This window comes from Ornithodoros turicata, chromosome 2 (assembly GCF_037126465.1).
Source record: "Ornithodoros turicata isolate Travis chromosome 2, ASM3712646v1, whole genome shotgun sequence".
In the NCBI taxonomy this organism is placed as follows: domain Eukaryota; kingdom Metazoa; phylum Arthropoda; class Arachnida; order Ixodida; family Argasidae; genus Ornithodoros; species Ornithodoros turicata.
Window position 1 is genome coordinate 148,579,307 of NC_088202.1, and position 19,269 is coordinate 148,598,575.

At 47.5% G+C, this 19,269-nt stretch overlaps 2 protein-coding genes across 2 annotated transcripts; one reads left to right on the forward strand and one right to left on the reverse strand.

Moving 5' to 3' along the window:
* Positions 1-600: 600 nt before the first annotated feature.
* Positions 601-5,562, reverse strand: LOC135386357 (uncharacterized). The gene is made up of 6 exons (XM_064616220.1): positions 5,373-5,562; positions 4,747-4,956; positions 4,444-4,610; positions 4,043-4,099; positions 1,706-1,858; positions 601-1,637 (listed from the first exon to the last, which is right to left on the reverse strand). Exons 2-6 carry the CDS (start codon positions 4,881-4,883, stop codon positions 673-675), a joined length of 1,479 nt encoding a protein of 492 aa, XP_064472290.1. The 5' UTR covers positions 4,884-4,956; positions 5,373-5,562; the 3' UTR covers positions 601-672.
* Positions 5,170-18,586, forward strand: LOC135386356 (RNA polymerase-associated protein LEO1-like). Its single transcript, XM_064616219.1, has 14 exons — positions 5,170-5,272; positions 5,528-5,846; positions 7,126-7,226; positions 7,294-7,344; positions 7,647-7,727; positions 8,880-9,148; positions 9,835-9,965; positions 10,803-10,887; positions 14,239-14,333; positions 15,906-16,043; positions 16,722-16,857; positions 17,504-17,690; positions 18,302-18,408; positions 18,467-18,586. Exons 1-14 carry the CDS (start codon positions 5,221-5,223, stop codon positions 18,539-18,541), a joined length of 1,827 nt encoding a protein of 608 aa, XP_064472289.1. The 5' UTR covers positions 5,170-5,220; the 3' UTR covers positions 18,542-18,586.
* Positions 18,587-19,269: the final 683 nt, after the last annotated feature.

Here is a 19,269-nt window from a genome sequence, read left to right on the forward strand (position 1 = left end):
GTTTCCCCATAGAACCAATGTATATTTTGACGGTAAAATCATGAACCATCGTTTTACGAGGGATATCGTTATACGCGATATCGCTACCCGCTATTTTACTGTACTAACCACTTTGCGATGGAGTAGCTTAACTAGTAGTTCAACTACTTTTCAGGGGAGGTAGTTAAAACTACTACTTTAACTACTGCAGTGTATTTTAACTACATCTGTAACTACTTAACGCTGTCCACCAAGACCAATCCCATAGTGTTCTATAGTGTTCTTGGACACCTATATATGAGTCGCAAGCAGCGATGGAAGAGAAGATTTAATACACATGCTCTGCACCTCCGTTCTCGTCAAACAAGTAGCTCAAGGTAAAAGTCGTAAGCACAGTCGTGCCGTAAAGCTTGCAGCAAAATCGGAACTAGTTGGCGCCCGCAGTAACCTAACTACTGTAGTTAACTACTCGAAGTAGTAGTTGCACACCATGTTTCTGCAAGTAGTTGGTAACTACTTTTTAACTACAATCAGGTAGTTTAACCAGTAGTTTAACTACTTGCCATCGCTGCTGGATCCAGTCTACCCACCATTACAACCGCATCTACACTGCTTCGGAAAAATGTGCAAAGTATGTATTGCAGCCAAAAAATAGATAGAGCGTTCGTGTCACAAAATAGTGTTTTTTAAAGGCTACAGAACCACCTGGTAGTCCATTTCCATGACACTGTCGTCATAAACTGCAAAGTCTTCAATTACACTTTCGTTCACGTCAACACTTTCTGTCACGTCCAAGCTCGCATTAACGTCATTATCAGTCACTTCCCTCCCGTTATCTTTAACGCCTTCGGTAATCCCGGCAGTTTTAGCAACGCCAGCACTTTCTGTCACGTCCAAGCTCGCACCGACGTCGTTATCCGCCACTTCTCTCCCGTTATCTCCAATGGCGTCGTCGGCCCTCACTATTTTGGCGTCTTTCAAATCCTCCTGGAGCATAATGATCGGCATCCCTTTTGCCTTACGCAGTTCGTTCAAGTGTTTCAAGTAGTTCTTCATTTTCAGGTACTCTTTTCTGACACAATGCCTCGATGCCTGGACCTTCCGATTTTTCTTGTTGACGCTCTCCACCGCTTTATCTATCTTTTCCAGCACGGTTTTCACGTCCACCTTGGTCACGTAGGCGTGCTCGGTTCTAGGAAGGGGACTCTTGTGCTCCTGCGCTGCTTCGACCGGCAGCTGGAACAACGTCTGCTGCGATACTTTGTCGACTGGGGGTACGGTGGGGTTGGAACAAATCAGTCGGAACAGGTGGGTTCCTTTGCAGCCCGGCAGTAGAGTAGAGTCCTGAGGGTGTGACGTTGTGGCTGCCGTCGTGAACACCGAGGATGATTTGGGGATGACGAGCTGAACAGTTGACTGCGGCGCTCTGAAGGCTTGGATCTTGCAGGCCGAATTTGCGACCATGGACGCCAGGGCGGGCGGAAGAGATGCCAAGATGTTGGGGATTACGACGTCCTTCGAAACATCTTCGAGCTGTGTGAGGTCGATCCGAGGCACGGTACTTGCTGCCCTCGAGGATGGCGGGTTCCTGGAGTCTTTCTGTTCACCCGGCGAGGAATTCTCCGACGCTCTGTCCATGATGACGTGGCTCTTGTTCACTGCGTTACAAGAGTGGTCACTTCACAAATCATTTCTACCGTTCGCATACTGATGAGTGACTACATACCAGACGAACCCACTGAGTCGGGATCCAGCACGGGTGCCTTGGACTGTGTGTCAGCGACATCAGATGATCCCAGAACAGGTTCCCCATGTACCACAGGTACCTCTGATATGCCAGGAGATCCCTGTACTTGTTTTTGTGACTGATGGGACTTATCTAAAGAAGGAGAATTACCGGAGGCATAGCTGAGACCACGGGCCCTATTTTCGTCAAAGTAATCGACCTCTGTTACTTTGTGTAACAGTCCTACCCAGTCCACCTCAGGACAGTAGTAAGAGCAAGTACAGGCATAGCTTATCGCATCTGGCTTCCGCTGAGATCATGCCTTCCCTCTTCCAATTTTAATAACTTTTTTTTTTTACTACCCCTTCATTCGTAATCGAGGATGATTATTTTTTACGGGAATACGGCCCCATATGTCTCACTTTTTCAGGTTAGACCAGATTCCGTCCGTTTATTCCCCCCCTCCCCCCCGAACTGACCTCCGACCAATTCGGGTTAAACCCGATTTCTCCCCGAATTCCAGTCACTACGAAACCCTCGAGTGACGTTTCCACCGGAGACGAACAAAGGTCGCCACGTGTAAGAATGGGTCACTTGCGTTCCCACCCATGTGTGTCAGCACTCCCAAGCAGCACAACATCTTGGCCCAATATTGGCAATGTCGGCCCAATATTGCTCCAATATTGGGTAAAAACGCTGTCCATGCCTTCGGGGATCAGTGCTGGTAGGTTACCCCCCCCCCCCCCACCACCACACACACACACACAAAAAAAAAAAAAAAGAAAGAAGAAGGAAGAAAGATTAGGAAAGAACTTAATAGACAAGATGAGAAAGAAAAACACCCGATAACACAATTATCGCCAGATTTCTCCCCGAATCACAGGTTTAAGTATAGGGCCCCGATTTTTACCCCCCGGAATCCGAGAAAGGCATTTAACCCGAAAAAGTCACTCCCTAAATATAAATGAGCTAGAGCATGCAAGTGTACATGAAGAGAGCGCCAGTCCCCCCACAGCTCTCACAAAACCTCCATCACTGTGTTACGGAGCCATCCTCGCCTTTCCATTGGTCAGACACCCCAGGGGGTGTTCTGATTGGCTGTCGGCCTCCTCGCCTGGTTCCTGCGTACCCTCCAAGCTGTTTCGTTTGAAATTTTAACGGTTGAACGTCGACGTCTTTCGTGGGGAAGCAAGTGCGTTCGCGGTCTTACCCTCGTGATTATGGTGTCGTTGACGATCGTGTTGTGCTGTGTCTCAACACGGGCATTCAGCCTACAAACAGTCACACAGATTTCAAAAATACGTGAGTTCTGGGTCTGGGAACACATTCGAGCGGTGACAAGAAAATAGGATTTATGAAGCAGAACCCAGCATCGTCTTATCTTTTTGTGCGTAGCAGGCAAGGAGAGGACACAATCAAGAGATTGTGCACAAGTATGAGACAGTTGTTCATCGTTGAGAATTAGCTGCGTCGGTTTGCCGGCTCTGCAAGTTTGAACTTGGTTAGAGTGTGCCAGCAAGCGCTACGCATGGACTCTCTACTGTGTCAGTGTCGTGAATCAAATTTTTGCACATTACAACACTTTCTAGAGGTTTTTTTTTAGAATTAACTTAACTTAACTTTTTTAGAATTAACGGCATAACTGTACAGCATGGATGACAGACAGTACACCTACACTCTTCAATTTAAAACACCCTTCAGGGTGTAATCGGGGTGTAAACCAATTTGTACTCCCAAATTACACCAGAGGGGCATTAAATGGGTGTAATAATAACTTGACACCTTATTTACAACATCCATTGAGCTGGGGCGTTACCTGACAGATGAGAAACACCTCTTTGAAAGGGTGTAATATTACCAGGGGTGTTATATTACATCCCAAAGGGAGCGAGTTATAGCACCTTTGGATTACACCCTAAAGGGTGTTTTTGAAGTAGCAAATTACACCCTTTTTTGGAGCGTGTAGCCTGTGGAAAAGGGTGTCATATTACACACTTCGGGAATGAGTTATCACACTTTTGGATTACACCCTTAATACACTCTAAAGGGTGTAAAAAAATTAAGAATGTAGAAGTCAGCGCTAGCCGGGACCTGCCAAGCGGCGAGCCCGACAGCAAAGCTGCCCACTGAAGAATTGAGGAAGCAGTCGCTGGATTCTGATTGGTCACGTGCCCAATGTTGCGCGAATTATTCTATACCATGGGGTCTATGGAGAGCTGTGGTGGGAGTACTCCGGTGTTAGCCAGTGGGACAGTACAACAAATACAGCGTCAGGCACATTAATATCATTACGAGAACTTAAGCGTAAAGAGTAATGCACACAATAATTAAAAATACCATAATCAAGCGCGAGTAGTCCAGGCAGTCGAGCTTGCGGTGGAGCGCTGGCTTGTTCTGAAAGGCAGAAAATGAATCTTTTAATCAAAATTATCACGTACCAATGTGTGTTTTTTTAAAAGAAGCTCAGCGTTAAAAGAATTTAATCACCGAAACCCCTCAGCATCAGACACCAGCAATTTCAAGCCTGCCCACGTGCAACCTCGAAAAATCTCCAAAATGAGCTGAATCGACGTGCATCTAGCTCGTCCATTTCCCTAATTTCTACACGATGACGAAGAGCAGCAAGAAGGCAAGGACAGGGTAGAAGGGGACAGGACATACCAACTACCCCGGATTGCTTCTAACTAGCGTACAGCTTAGATCGTACATGGACACGTGAGGCTGGAAAACTAACTCACCTGGTAGTGGAACTGTCGGGCAAGCGTTTCTCTTCAGCCGAACTCTGGCACGAGAGACGAAGCAGTCCTGCGCGAAGTGCTCGCCGCACAACAGCCTACTAGTGAGTGCAGTGTCTGTCAAGTCATTCAGCTCAGGGCGTTGCGCATACTCAATCCATGCTGATTTTCTACGTGAACACAACAGAGAACACAGAGCAAATGAATAACAGGCGACGTAAACTAGCACACAATGCCTGACTATCTGATTAGCGGCATCCGAAAGGCATTGTATCCTTCAATGCAAGGTTACCAAATTTGTCTCACCGTTCATCGACGGGAAATCGGAAGAAGGAATGCCTACTTCCACGTGAGATATTTCTACATCCTATGGCCGTGCAACGACGAGGTACTTGTGCTCTACTGTCCTTCTTTCCACTGTCGTGATCAGCTGGATCAGCCATATCGTGTTCACGGTAGCAACGGTAGTTTTGTCGGTTTTGTGCCCTACTACTCTACTAATGATGATCGGATGATCTGTAAACCAACGTTGTGTAAACAAATAAATGGGTGGATTGTGCTGGATTGGCTTGGCTCTCAAGCGACGTGAAGCGTTCTGGATACTATGAATGCTATGAATCTATGAATAGTCCAAAAACAAAACACGATCACGATACTATCGAAATTCCAGTTCACTCGATAGTTGGACAATAGATATTTACAAACTATCTATAACATAGAATGTTTCGATGATATTATCTTTTTTTTTTTTTTTTTCAACAACAAGCCCCTCGCAAAAACATGGACGTCGAAATGTCTGCGAGCGATGCTTCCCGCGACGCATCCAGTATAGGTTAGTGGAGTTTTTACGTATAGTGTCCAATCACAACTCAACATGTCCCTTGTTACACTTTATGTTTCCCAGTTTGACATTTTTGTTAACTCTCACTTACTCCTAAATCGTGGAAACGGCATCGTCTGCTACCGCGTGATCCTTGTCTTCTTCATACGGAAGGCTTCAACCACGTGATTGCCAGCACACGCGAGTGAAAACGCGTGAATACACGTTAAGAGTGTCGGCATTTGACAATAATGAAACCTGGTCCAGGTTCACGGAGTCGGAGCGCTTCCCCGGCGTCCAGCGTACGTTCTGCAACCCCAGGCCGGTCCGAACACTCCGAAGACGATGGGAACAGGTCGGAGGCCAGTTACCGGAGCAGATCCCCTGCGAGAAGTGGATCTGGAGCGGAGTCTGGAAACGAGGAGGACGCTCGGGGATCCGGAGACGAAGCTCAAGACGCCTCCGACAACGAGTCGCAACACAGCGGCAGTCCGAGCGTTCGAAGTGACAGGGGATCACCCAGGGGGAGTGAAGCCTCAGACAATGAAGGATCTGGGAGCGAGGTGCATAGGTCAGATGAGGACAGGTAAGGTTCTTTCACGGGGGCCTTAATGTAAGTATATACTGGGTGCCACTGCCTGCCTGCATACCATGCACAACAGTTATACTCAATGCAGGTGAATCTTTGTGTTGTATCCATACGAAGCTCCGGAGAAAATTCAGTCAGATTGAAACGTAATTCCGAATTAAAAACGTACCGGCAGTGTCGAGTCACTGGTCACCCAGAATGCTTAACGATGATTCGCAACTGAGCCATTTTCATTGTAGTACTCAATCACTTTGGGCTACACCAAACTCGGATCTCCTTCTGACCTCCGATATAGAGACGACACCGCGTTCCGGCTACGTTGTGTAGTTTCCGAGCACGGGTGGGCAGTTGATCTCGGGAAATCGAACTTAAAGTACGTCGCACGGGCCGACCGTGTTTGTGACGGTGACGGAGAGCGTTAATTTGACTGCTAAATCGCACCATGCGAAGTGATTCACTCGACAGATGCATATACGTATCGCGAAATTCGATTTTAAAATCGCCACCGCGCGCAACGGTGGCAACGCCAGCAACTAGCTGCCAGAGTCACGTTGACGTCATCGCAGTGCAACCTGCTAACTGGTTTGCCTGTTTGCGTCGTCTGCAAGTCGTCTTTTACATCGTCTACAAGCGTCGTCTGCTACACAGAGAGCAAACTTGGAGTAGAAACGAAAAAGAAAAGTGTGAAAAGCGCCGACCCTGATTGGAGCACGGTCTCTCTCGTAACCGTGATGACATCACCGTCCTCCTCCTCCTCGTTTCGGCATGCAGAGCGAGTCGAGCGGGAAAGCACGCGTCGATGTTCGGGGGCGTTTTGTTCCGAGAATAATACTGCGTACAGAGAATTTTTTTGTGTTTGTTGTCACGTCGAGTTACGTCCTTTCGTAATTCGCCAGAAGCGGAAAATCTTTTGGATGGCTTTCCGGGCTCCTTTAAAGGCTGCCACCCTGTATAGTCCACCCTGTATAGTCCTCCTTGCACTACTTAGGCCCGGTTTCACCAACGCCGATTAACACTTGAACCGAGATCAACGGTCCCTTAACTTGAATTTAACGCTTAACTGTGCTTCACAAAGGGCAGTTATTATTACTGAAACATTCATCACGTCACTAACTAGTGTCTGCAAAAAAGAACTGAGCGTTAACTGCAAGTTTTAGCAACGCTTGATTTTGGTTCAAAGTTAACCAGCGTTGGTGAAACCGGGACTTAGCCATTCAGATGCAATAAGTAGTGTTCAGACGTCTCTCAGCAACAGGCTTTTTCATAATTCCTTCAGGTCAGACGCTCAAAGTGAGGCTCATTCAGAAAAGAGTCCGAAAAGGGAGTCCGAGGTCAAGAGTGACGAGGCATCCGACAGAGACTCCGATCGTGGCTCCGGTATGTCCGACGGGAGAAAAAAAACAACAGAGTTCCGAGATCACCTAAGGTTACATTTTTTTTCTAGGGAGCGAAGCAGGTTCACCAGCGAGGAAACGTCGCGCTAGAGCGGGTTCGGGTAAGCTTGCCCAACGTTTTGATGTTGCTGTTGTTGCCAACCGATCAATTCTCTGCAGTTTCGTTGCTTGCGGGCGATGTCTAGAAATCTGCATTATCTATATTGAATATTTTTCCAAATGAAAGCACACAATTCTAAGGGAAACAGTAGGTTTCTGCGAGACATGGCCAATTTTCCGGATTCGCGGAAACCTACGGCCTATAGCCATGTGTCTGCGACGTTAGTAAAAACTGCTTCGAAACGTAGTCCGAACAGAGCCCTCGGGATGTAACGATTCGTCACTTTCGTTTTTTTTTTTTTAGATTCTGGCTCCAACGCTTCCGGCCACAGTGTGCGGAAACGCCGCAAGTCCGACAGTAGTGACGCTGGATCAGCCGTGCTAGGTTTGTGCAGTGCTTTCATGTCCTATGATGATGATGATGATGATGATGATGGCGGCGGCTGCCCCTTTTTGTAGCGGGTGGACAGCACACCATAAGCTGCACGTCCTAGCCTTAAAATCCTCAAAGGTCCGAGTTCCTATCCTTTGAAAAGTTGCCCTGGCCACTTTCTTGCCGCCAGTTAGAATTCTAGACGTCTTTGTGTTACTTCAATGTTCTTTTCAAGTCCAATTCCAAATCCCAGTGCTTGGGTCAGGGTTTCTGAGACGGATTTTTGACGGACGGTTTCAGAGACGCTACCCGACGAAGACTGGCAGTGTTGTTGTTACCGCGGAATAGTTCCCGCATATTCGATAATCGACCGTTGGATAAGGACCTATTCGTTCGTAACTAACGGTCTTGCAATTGGCGGATGGAGATTTGTTGTCACAGCGGGCCAGATGTCCAGTTGCCCACCGATTTTTCGGACCTCGATTTTTTGAACATGCCATAGAGTTTATGTACGGGAATGTTAAGAACGTCCAAAATTTCGGACTCTGTTGGAAAATATTGGTATCATCCGAAATTCGTATCAAAATAAATCAACCAACTAAAATAGGCAGTAGTGATTGTTCATTTTCCGCTCTTCTGAGTAGAAGAGGTCTGTCGTAACACTTTTGCGTCTTCAATTTTGGCGTTTCCGCCCGCGAGTCGCGCGACAGCGCCGTAAAGCGAGCTTCACCTAAAGCGCGCGTGTGTTAGGTGAAGCCGACTTGCGGACTTGATGACGGCGGTGCCCCTGACAGTGTACAGTTACGAAATGTCGCTTCGGGAAATAGAAGCTGATGTTATCAAGCTTCGTAAAGTTTATTTTGAAGCGAAATTCGTTTTTTCGGACTGCTCGATTATTCGGACTCTTGCGCGAACCCCACCGAGTCTAAGGTCTAAAGGATTTCCTGATAGGCAGACGCCTGTGTGCAGGTTTTTATTGTGGGTCGTTTTCCTGAAAATCGATGCTTGCAAAATATCACGGATGGATGTTTGCTGGAAGTGGTCGAGAGAGAAAAAAAACGAGAAATAAATGTAGCAGCAGAGGTTACAATTCGGACTCTCGGGTTAGTTGAGACCCGGAGAAGCGTGACCTCCTCCTTTCTTTGCGGCATTTCTCGCGTCCAGGTTCGGACGACGAGAACGGGCCGTCTTCCACAAATCGCGGATTGCGCTCGGGCGCAGAAGACAGCGAAGACGAGGCGGAGAAGGGGGATGCCAAGGTTGAGGATCTCTTCGGCGAGGACCTGGGCGACATCAGCTCCGATGAAGATGCCCCGGCAAAGAAGAAGAAGAAGGGCAGCGATGAGGACATCTCCCGTATGGGCGACGAGGATGAGGATGTGCGGAGGATGGGAGACGACGAGGACGGAAAGGAGCAGACGGCGGTGATTGCGGTGAGGATGGATATCGACTGTTGCTCTGTATTTCTCTACAGCCGTTCCAGTGCGTTGTATAACTAGGGCCTGACTTTTTAGGGTTAAACCCGTATCCGCCCGATATTTACCCCCCCCCCCCCCCCCCCGAACGAAATCTGTAAAATTTGGGTTTAACCCGAATCTACCCAAAACATCCGGGTCGCGTCGCACACTCATATGCGTGCATTAAAATAAAGTTTGATACATAACATTGCTAAACATTAGTTCCATGTTAAGACAAATTCTTATTAAACAAAAAAAAGATCACCCGAATACACCCGAATTCCTGACGACAGAATATGCCTTAACGGGATTTAACCCGAATACACCCGAATTTTCAACTGAAAAATATCACCCGATATTTACCCCCCGAATTTGGCCAAAAATAAAACCCGAAAAAGTCGGGCCCTATGTATAACGTGAAAGAAAATGTGACAAAATATCCAGAAAGAAGGATTGCAAATTTTTACTGCTTACCTGCATGACTCGCGGGTAACAAAACGTAAATTTCCATTTCAAAATGTTGCGTCTACCAGAGGCTGAAAGCGTTGTCTGTGGGCGGTCAATAATTTTTGCGCCACCACGAATGACGACCAGATGTGGGAAAGGTCTTCTTTTCTGTTGATGTTTAAAGGGTTTAATTAACGTTCAAAATCAACCCACAGGACGACGAAGAAGAGGCGGCAGAACCGGTTCCGGAGACGAGGATCGACGTGGAGATTCCCAGAATTGTGACCAACTTGGGGAACGAAGTGCACTTTGTGAAGCTTCCCAATTTCCTTAGTGTAGATACAAGGTAGGATCAAGGTTTGCGCTACTGTGCCTTCCTAGCATTTGGGTTTTTTATCAGTTTGTGTGGCACGTTCTTCATGTGGGGATGTGCGGCTGGTATTCCTCTTTACACACCAATTATATTATCTTCGTGGTGTCCGGAGTTGAGAACGCTGGTAACACCGTCACGACCTGGACAATACAGATTAATATAGTCCTACAGTATAGTTAGAGAGTGATTTTTTGGGGTTAAACCCAATTCTGCCCGGATATTTCCCCCACCCCACCCCACCCAAACTGACCTCCGACCAATTCGGGTTAAACCCGATATCTCCCCGATTTCCAGTCACTATGAAATCCTCAAGTGATGCTTCCACTGAAGACGAACAAAGTTCACCACATGTAACACATGCAAGAATGGGTCACTTACGTTCCCAGCAATACACCCCTGTGTGTCAGCACTCCCAAGCAGCACAACATCTTGGCCCAATATTGGCAATGTCGGCCCAACATTGGGCCAATAATGGACCAAAACGCTGTCTATGCCTTCGGGGATTAGCGCTGGCAGGTCCCTACCCCCCCCCTACCCCCCCCCCCCCCAAAAAAAAGAAAAAACATTAGGAAAGGACTGAATAGACAAGATGGGGAATAAAAACGCCCCGATAACACCTGAAGGCACAATTATCGCCTGACTTCTCACCGAATTATAGGTTTAAAAATAGTGCCCGATTTTTACCCCCGAATCTGAGAGAGGCATTTAACCCGAAAAAGTCATTCCCTAAGTATAGCACTGCAGACAAAGTTATTGTTATAAATAAAACAATATGGCTGAGCAGATAAAGTGTACAACTTGTTTGAACAGGCCGTACGACCCGCAGTGGTACGAGGATGAAGTTGACGAAGACGAAGTACTGGATGAGGAAGGACGAGCTAGGCTCAAGCTTAAGGTGAGACTCGCGTTCCACACTTGCAGAGTGACTTTTCTATGTCTGTGCCAACCCTAAGAGGACTCTCCCTAACGTACTATGGGAAATTATACTGCATCGCAACCACGAGCTGCCCATAGGGCTCCTGTAGGTGCGGCGTTACTGCACTACTTGTCGCAGCGTTAGCCAGTGAACCCAATAGAGACAAGCGTAAGACGGCGTAGAAAGCAGCTAGTAAAAGTGAGACTGGCGTAACGAGATTTAAGTATCCCTTAAAGGTGCTGTCAGTGAGGAATCTGGAATTATGAAATTAATCCACTCGGAGATACTTCCCTGAAGAACACACCAAAAAAGTTTCGCAAAAGTCGTTCGTGTTTTATGACATCTGAAATGTCAAATTCGAAACCAGCTGCCAGTTTCCGGTTGAAACAGCCCTTCTGGTGACGTACAGTCAAACTTCGTTACGGCGAACACTTTTGGTACGAACTATCGGTTATTGCGAATTTTTTATCGGATTTGGTCGGCCGCGCTTTATTTCTATGGGGAATCTGTTTTTATAACGAAGTAGTTTCCACCACCAGTGTAATTGAAATCAGATACTACAGAACGCATGAAAGCAGATGTTTCTGGCGACTGTTCGGCAGCTGATTGTGAGTCGGAAGACAGCGTATATGCCAATATATCCCGGATCGAATATGCCAGTGCCATATGGGATCCCCACCAAACTTATCTTTCGAATAATATCGAAGCGTTGCAGAATCGGGCTGCCCGGTTCTTTTTCAAACAATATTCACCTTACACAAGCGTAACCTCACTCAAGGTCCGAGCTGAGCTCACCGACCTTAAAGGGACTATGAAATTTCCCGAACCCCCATACTTTTTTTCGATGGAAACTGTTCTTCCCGCAGAGAAACTAATATGCCACAAATTTTTCCGGACGAAGTCGCTCCACTCTGCGAGGAGCGCGCGCTGGAAATGTCTCTTCCGCGTTCCTCCTCTCCCGCGCATATTTCCCTGCCGATGGTGTAACTGTACGGACCGCTCTTCGGTTCCCCGTTACGTCACCGGTGTTGCACAATGGCAAGTAATGCCGCGAGCTCGCGCTGTGGCTGCCGCCACTGCCGAAATCTGCCGATCGCGCGAAAGCTGCTGTCACGGAGATTTCCATTCCCGATGAACGCATACGCGGGATCCTACGGCGCATGCTCCTGGCGGGATTCCTCGGCTCGGCAACACGTCACGATGACGTGTTGCTGAGCCGGCCGTGGTCGCGTCAAGTTACCCGTTGTGTCTCCGCTCGGCAGCTCGTCACGGCGCGGCGCCAGCTGTCCTCCCTTCGCCGCTCCGTTTAAATTCGCTCGCGAGAAATCCGCTCGCGCGACGAAATTAAAATTTCGGTTCTAGACTCAGAAAAATGTCTTCTTTGGAACGAAACGAAGAAAAAAATCGTTTCATAGTTCCTTTAAAACACGTCACATGATTCAACGGCTGTCATTATTCCACAAGTTCTATCACTCTCCCGCGCTCCACAGTAGTTACATCTGCTCCCCTTCTTATCTTTCCTGCCGCGTTGACCATCAGCATAAGGTACTATACTAACACAGTCACGTACAACATCATTCGAGGCATCCTTCTTTCAACGAACATCATCAGATTGGAATAAACTCCCACGGCATATTGCAGAACTCACGGATCACATCCAATTTAGCAATGCATTAATCGCCGAGTTTACTTGATCATTGTCGCTCCATGTACACGCACATCATTGCTCTCTAATCTAGATATATTCTTTGCTTTTCATCTTGTTATAATTTTTTTTGCTTGTTTTTTTTTTTCAGTGTTCAGTTTTCAGTTTTTTCGGTGTTTTTTTTTTCAGTGTTGTTGATGGATCAATAAATAATAATAATAACAGCACTTTGTGACGGACAGCCTGCCCTCATAACTGACTACAGCGATGTCGGAACCACGTCGTTTTTTTTACCGGACAGCACCTTTAAGTATGCTTGGTCAAAACGTGGCAACACTGCCTAGCGCTTGGAAATTGCTAGCCTGGCACCCAAACACAGGTGACAGCAAGCTAGCGGTTTTAGTGGCACAGATCAAGCGAGGGGTGTCGTGGTTGCTCGTATTCTGGTTTCGTCATCTGTAAACTCATGTGAACTGATTAACGTCGCGAGGGCCCACACGTCCGTGTGGGCCCTCGCGACATGGATGTGACGTGATGCGACGTGATGTGGATGGCATCAGGTATAGTTGGGCAACCCGCTGCCCAGCTGTATCGAGGCTGGCAAAAAAAAGAACACACGCGATTGGCACGCTTTGACCAAGAGAATGCAGTTGCTCAGAATCTGGCAAAAACAAGTTTTAGTTAGAGATGCAAAATTTGTGGAAATTTTGAATCGCTCGAAAAAAAAACACAGTTTCTTCAGTTTTTTTTTTTTTTCGAAAAATTGGAAAAACTGGAAACAAGCGTGGTTACAGCGTCTCTTTTTCATTTAAAGTGGAGTCGTAGCATTTCCCACCAAACAACAGCATACAATGAGCTAGAAGCTTTAGTAGTGTTTATGCCCTAGGCGTAAATGCAGAGCAGAGCATCTCATGAGAGTGCTGTCTGTACTCAGCGATAGGTAATTAGAACAACCCGTCCACTCCGACCAGAACTCCAACATTATGCGAACGCAATGGCGACCTCTTGGAGCAGCCAGACGGAGCTCTAAGTTGGTGGTTATTGGCGGACTAGAGGCATCTAAGGCACTGTTGGCAGGTTGCAACGCATCAAAGGCACAAGACTTTCTATTTTTGAATTTCTGCTCCTGGAAGTTTTGGGCAATTTTTCAGGAGATGGGGAAAAAAAAAACGAAAAAAGAAAGGTATTTTCCCCAAAATTTCCGGGCTTTTTTTTCTCTAGTTTTAGTATGGCAGAAGAACTCTACAAAAGCAATACAACAAAGGAAGTTAACAGATTCAAGCAATGTGATGTCACCCGCTTGAAAGAAACAGGGTGATTGGCTCGTCATGTTTTCGGAACTGTTATCGTCAACGCCTTCCTACTTACTAAAACTCGCTAAAAGCAACTGTCGGGGAAATAACCGCGTGAATTTGTCATTTGGTTGAACACACCTATTGAAGGCACAATATTTGTCTGAAACTCTCTCTTACACAAAAGCAGGATTGCTGGATGCTTCTTTCCTACCAGCACATGTAAAGTTTGAGAAATTTTCTGTGACTCTCGATGGCCAATGTCTGCTTGTCATAATTCCTGCGGCTGTACAGTTGGGATTAATGGACTCGCTTCTGTGGGAAAGGTTACGTTTCTGATGAATCAGGGTTACCAATAAAACGAGTTACTTTAACCGGTTGTTGCTGGTGCAGGTTGAAAATACGGTACGGTGGCGTTACGACTACGACAAGATGGGAAACCAGACCAGGCAGAGCAATGCCCGCATCATCAAGTGGTCGGACGGGAGGTACTGTCCAAGTGTCCACTTTTGCGTGATTTGCCCCCCTCGATTGTAACATGCTGGTACATTGAACTCTAGAAAATCGTGGCATCAATGGTATCGTGCAATCTATACCATGGCTGAACAGCGCGTACCTCATAAAATGCAGTTTGTGGAATGTGCACCACCCGAGGAGCCTTCAAGTTTACCTCCTTTGATCTACTCTACAAGCGAATCTTGTAGCTCTGGATAGGGTTGCTACCAGGCCGGTATTATACCGGCACGGCCGGTCATTTGCTTCCTCTGCCGGTGGCCATTTGTGGCTCAAGACCTTTCATGAGGGCTTTTACGGGGTTTTTTCCTTCAACATTCCACTACAGCTTGAATAAATCTGGAGCTCGGACCAAACTCCGCAGTCACCAGTCGTTTTCTTAGTTATTCATTATTAGTATTATTATTCATTGTTATTATTATTATCATTGTTGTTCATTACGTCTCGTGTTCGGAGGGTACAAGAACAGTGGTTGTGCGAAGCTGTTGGTGGTTGTGTCGAGCCGGCTAAAACGTTCCTCACCCACTTTCCCTTTCCCACGAGCCTTTCCTCCTCTCCCTCAGACGGTATTTTTCACTCCGAAAGGTGGCAACCCTAGCTCTGGAGGATGTCCACGCTTGGGGCCGTTAAGGCGGCGTCACTTCTGCGCAAGACAGTAAAGAACCTTTGTTCGCGCAGAGCTCAGAAACTGCGTAAAATGTCGTCAAAACAGGAGTACCGGGCGTGTTCTCCTTGCTTTGCCCTCGTCAGCGACGCATCTTGTAGAATTCCAGGACTATCCGCCGATTTGTACCGAGACCGAATTCGCAAATATTTTGGCGCGCGACACTCTTATCGAGACGGCAGCACACGTTCGAGACGCACCAAACTTTTAATTTATTCAAAAATCAACGGCTCAACCGCGTCCCCTAAGGAATACGTCACTGACTAGAGGAAAGCTAAGAGAACACATCAGTACCGATTTTATGATGATAGTTTAGAGCATTCACGTGTCTTGTGCGAACGAAAATCACGCGCAGATTTCTTAAGAAGTTGATTCCCCCTTAAAGCTCTTCTTCGAAGCTTTGCGTGCGAAACTTCTGTCCCTTTGTTTTCTCCAGTCTCTCCGGGACACCCAATCGCAGTCACCTTTCGCTCGAAGCAAGCTTCACAATAAAACCGTTTTTGCTGCTGCATTTGCACAGCGACTGTGGGGGTAATGTCGAAACAGTCCTAAAGACGTGTCCGGATCTCATAAACGCATCAATAAAAGTCCCGCGATCACGTGATCATCGCGAGTGCACTGTGTCCATGACAACGCCCACTTTACACCGAGCCTTTTTCTTTGAATTTCCATCTTGGGGGCCCAGATTCTAGCAGGGGTAGTTTTGAGAAAAAGTTGCGCATTAGAATCATGCAGATACGGCGCTTTCTTGAATGTCTTCCAACAACAAGTGCTTGAATCGTGCAGTTTTCTAGCACTGAACCAGGGAAAAGTGTTCTCTTGACACGTTTTGCTAATCTCATGGTAGAACCTGCAGGAATGTTGTCTCTTTTTCTGTCAACAGCATGTCTCTCCACTTGGGCTCCGAAATATTTGACGTCCACAAGCAGTCGCTGATGCAGGGTGACCACAACCACCTGTTCATCAGGCAGGGAACGGGTCTGCAAGGACAGGCTGTCTTCCGTACAAAGCTTAGTTTCAGGTCTGTTTTATTTTATTTTTTTACCCCAAAAACGTCGCGTCATTGAGGGGGTGCGCTCGATACACCGAGGAAAAATTGAAACCCTACGTTCGAGGTTTAACGCTTAAATCCCGTCTTATTCCGAGATATTCGCGGCAATCTTTTCGTAATCTAACACTGCGATTCTCTCTCCCTTGTATCTCCCTCCCCTCTCCGCTTTATGACAACGAATCTTCGGTCCCTTTCGAGTTTCTATGGACGTTTTTCACATTCGTGTCGCTTCCTAGTGACTCTCCAGCGAATCACCCTTGGCACACGCCAAAACAAACCCACGTGGGTAGCATAAAGGCCAAGACCGGTTTTGGAGTGGGACCATCTGTTGAACACAGAGATAACCTTCTCCGGTGCAACAGCGCATGTGCGTTAGCAGTTGCGAAAAAAAGCCCATCAGCGGGGTTGCGCTGTGTTGTATTATGAGGATAGTTAAAGGGTGGTACTTAAAAGGTGCTTTTGTTGGAAAGAAGAGAGCCCCATCTAGAGGGGGCCTACCCGAAAGTATCAGCTGGGCCTGCGGGCTGGGCCTGGTAAAGCACTGCAGGCTCGACACCACGTATAGTGACGCTGACTGTAGATTGACGTGTCACCGTGTTTTTTCTCTTCCTTGGAAGTTGCCTCAAAAAGAAAAAATGCCATTTTCAGGCCTCATTCGACAGACAGTTTTACGCATCGCAAGATGACGTTGTCCCTGGCAGGACGAAGCCAGAAGACGCAGAAGATCCGTGTCCTTCCTCAAGTGGGCAAGGACCCTGAAGCCCATCGTAGTGAGATGATCAAGGTGAGAGCTTTTGGGGTGGCTGGGTACGGTTTTAAAGGGGACTATCATGATTTGCGGATGGAAAGTGAATAGAGCCTCAAGTTTTAGGGTTTTACCCGATTTCTTCCCCGAATTTGCACCCCGAATTGAAGGTTCACCCTTTAGAGAGAAACCCCGATTTTTACCCGGCAAAAATCCCCTCACTGGGATGTCTGTAGGAATGCATTAACTTACTTATTTGGCAGCAAATGCAGTCACATCACCGTTTGTGCCAAACCACTACAGTTAGTTTGAGCAAATGAGCCTGATTTCTCCCCGAATACCGGCAATTTTTTCACCCGAATTCGCATGAATCTAGCGCACCCGATTTTTACCCCCCCCCCCCCCCCCCCCCCGAATTTAGAAAAAAAATATTTCCGGAAAAATTCGGGCTCTAAAAGTGAATGTTGTGAGATCAGCGTGTGTACAGTGAGGCATTTCTGTGGAGCCGCTGGTCAGAAGTGTCGTTGAAGGCAACGGCCATTGGCACATCGTCAACATGGGCCCTCCTTCAGAAGTTAGCAGTAATAGTGCAGAACTTCACTGCATAGCCAACCACCATCCAGACCCACGTCGATCTGCCCTCCGATTGGTTAAAAAACGATTGACCAACGTGTGTCCATTGCAGAGAGAGGAAGACAGACTGCGAGCGTCCATACGGCGCGAGAACAAGCAGCGCAGGATGCGGGAAAAGTCCCACTCCCGGGGACTTAACGCTTCGTACCTGGAACCCGATCGAGAGGACGAGGACGACACAGCCATTTCGCTGGCAGCCATCAAGAACAAGTACCGCAAGGGAGGCTCTGCTCTGCGAGGTATGATAACATGATCCACTGGGGGTTTCAGCCACAACCATGGAAACCCTACACTCTTAAAAAAAACGGTGTACTTTAACTCCCGTTTTCTCGCCACATATATAACTCCCTTTTGGAGAGTACAATTACTCTAAAAAGGGAGTCTCCTCACTCCCATGGGGGGCGGGGTTACGCTCTAATCCCCTACTGGAGAGTGATATTACTCTGTGCAACCACTGCATGCAGTATCCTACCATGTAGTCTGCATCCAAAAAATCGGACGCCTATTCAAAGCACTTCAAAGCAAATGTAGTTTGCTGTTGTATTTTCAAAATACCAGCGAAAGCGTTGTTTTCGTGTACTCTCAGCAGGAAAAAGCGTGACTTCACTACATTACGTTCAACTTTCGCGGATGTGTTTATCGATGTGGACATCATCGACAAAATGCCTCGACGGATACCGTCTGGCAGCTTCCCAGAGCTTAAGGCCGTACCTAACTTACGGCCATTTCTTAATGCCGTAACCTTAGAGGCCATATAAGTGCCCGTCCGACATAGGTATTAGTGCCCCCCGTTTGACAGGGATTATAACGTTACGTCAGTCATGGCTCGAATCAACCCTTTTCGTTGCAGAGCGTCCCAGTATCTATTCCTCCGATGAAGATGGTTCTGACATCGAGGACCAGAGGGCCAAGCGCCTGGAGAGGGCAAAGACTATCGACGATGACGACAGTGACTTGGTAAGCAGACGGTAGTGTGACCACTGTGACCCGATGCTGATGACTTCTCCGGTTTCAGGATTACTTTGATAAGAAAGCGGAGAGCAAGAAGAACCGCAAGGCGATTGAAGAGAGTGACGAGGAGGAGGATTGATGTACATTTCGCAAAAGTTTTGTAAATAACACACATTTCAGGTTATTAATGGGTTAGTGCAATCGTGTCTTAGGGTCGATTCGCACGACGCAAATTTTTTCTGCAACCGAAGTTGCACCAAATAGGTCGCCTTCATACGGCGAGCAACTAGGAATGCCGTAGTGGTCACCGAGCTCGCCAGATGGCGCGAAAAAACGTAATTGGCATCATTTTCGTCCAATCGCACCGCGACTTCCGCTCGTTACGACTTCAGTCTCTTGCAAGTTTGAAATTTTGCATAATTTCCATTGGTCAGCAGACCTCGGCAGTTTTGACTTTCGCTCACTCAAGTTCAGTCACCACCCACTCAGTTCTCGGCTCGCTCACTCACCGTCTGCTCGGCTCTCTGTTCGCTCATTCACCGTCCGCTCAGCTCTCGGCTCGCTCACTCAAGTTCACTCACCGCCCGCCCTGTTCTCAGCTCGCTCACTCACCGTCTGCTCAACTCTCTGCTCGCTCATTCACACTCACTCACCGTCTGCTCAACTCTTGGCTCGCTCATTCACACTCACTCACCGCCCGCCTAGTTCTCAGCTCGCTCACTGACCGTCCGCTCAGCTCTCTGCTAGCTCATTCAGGCTCACTCGCCACCCGCTAAGCGTCTTGCGGTCTTACGGCTGTTCCTTATCTTCCATCAACCCCGTGTGTCAACCGAGCGGATGAACACGAAATTGACAGCCGGATAGCTG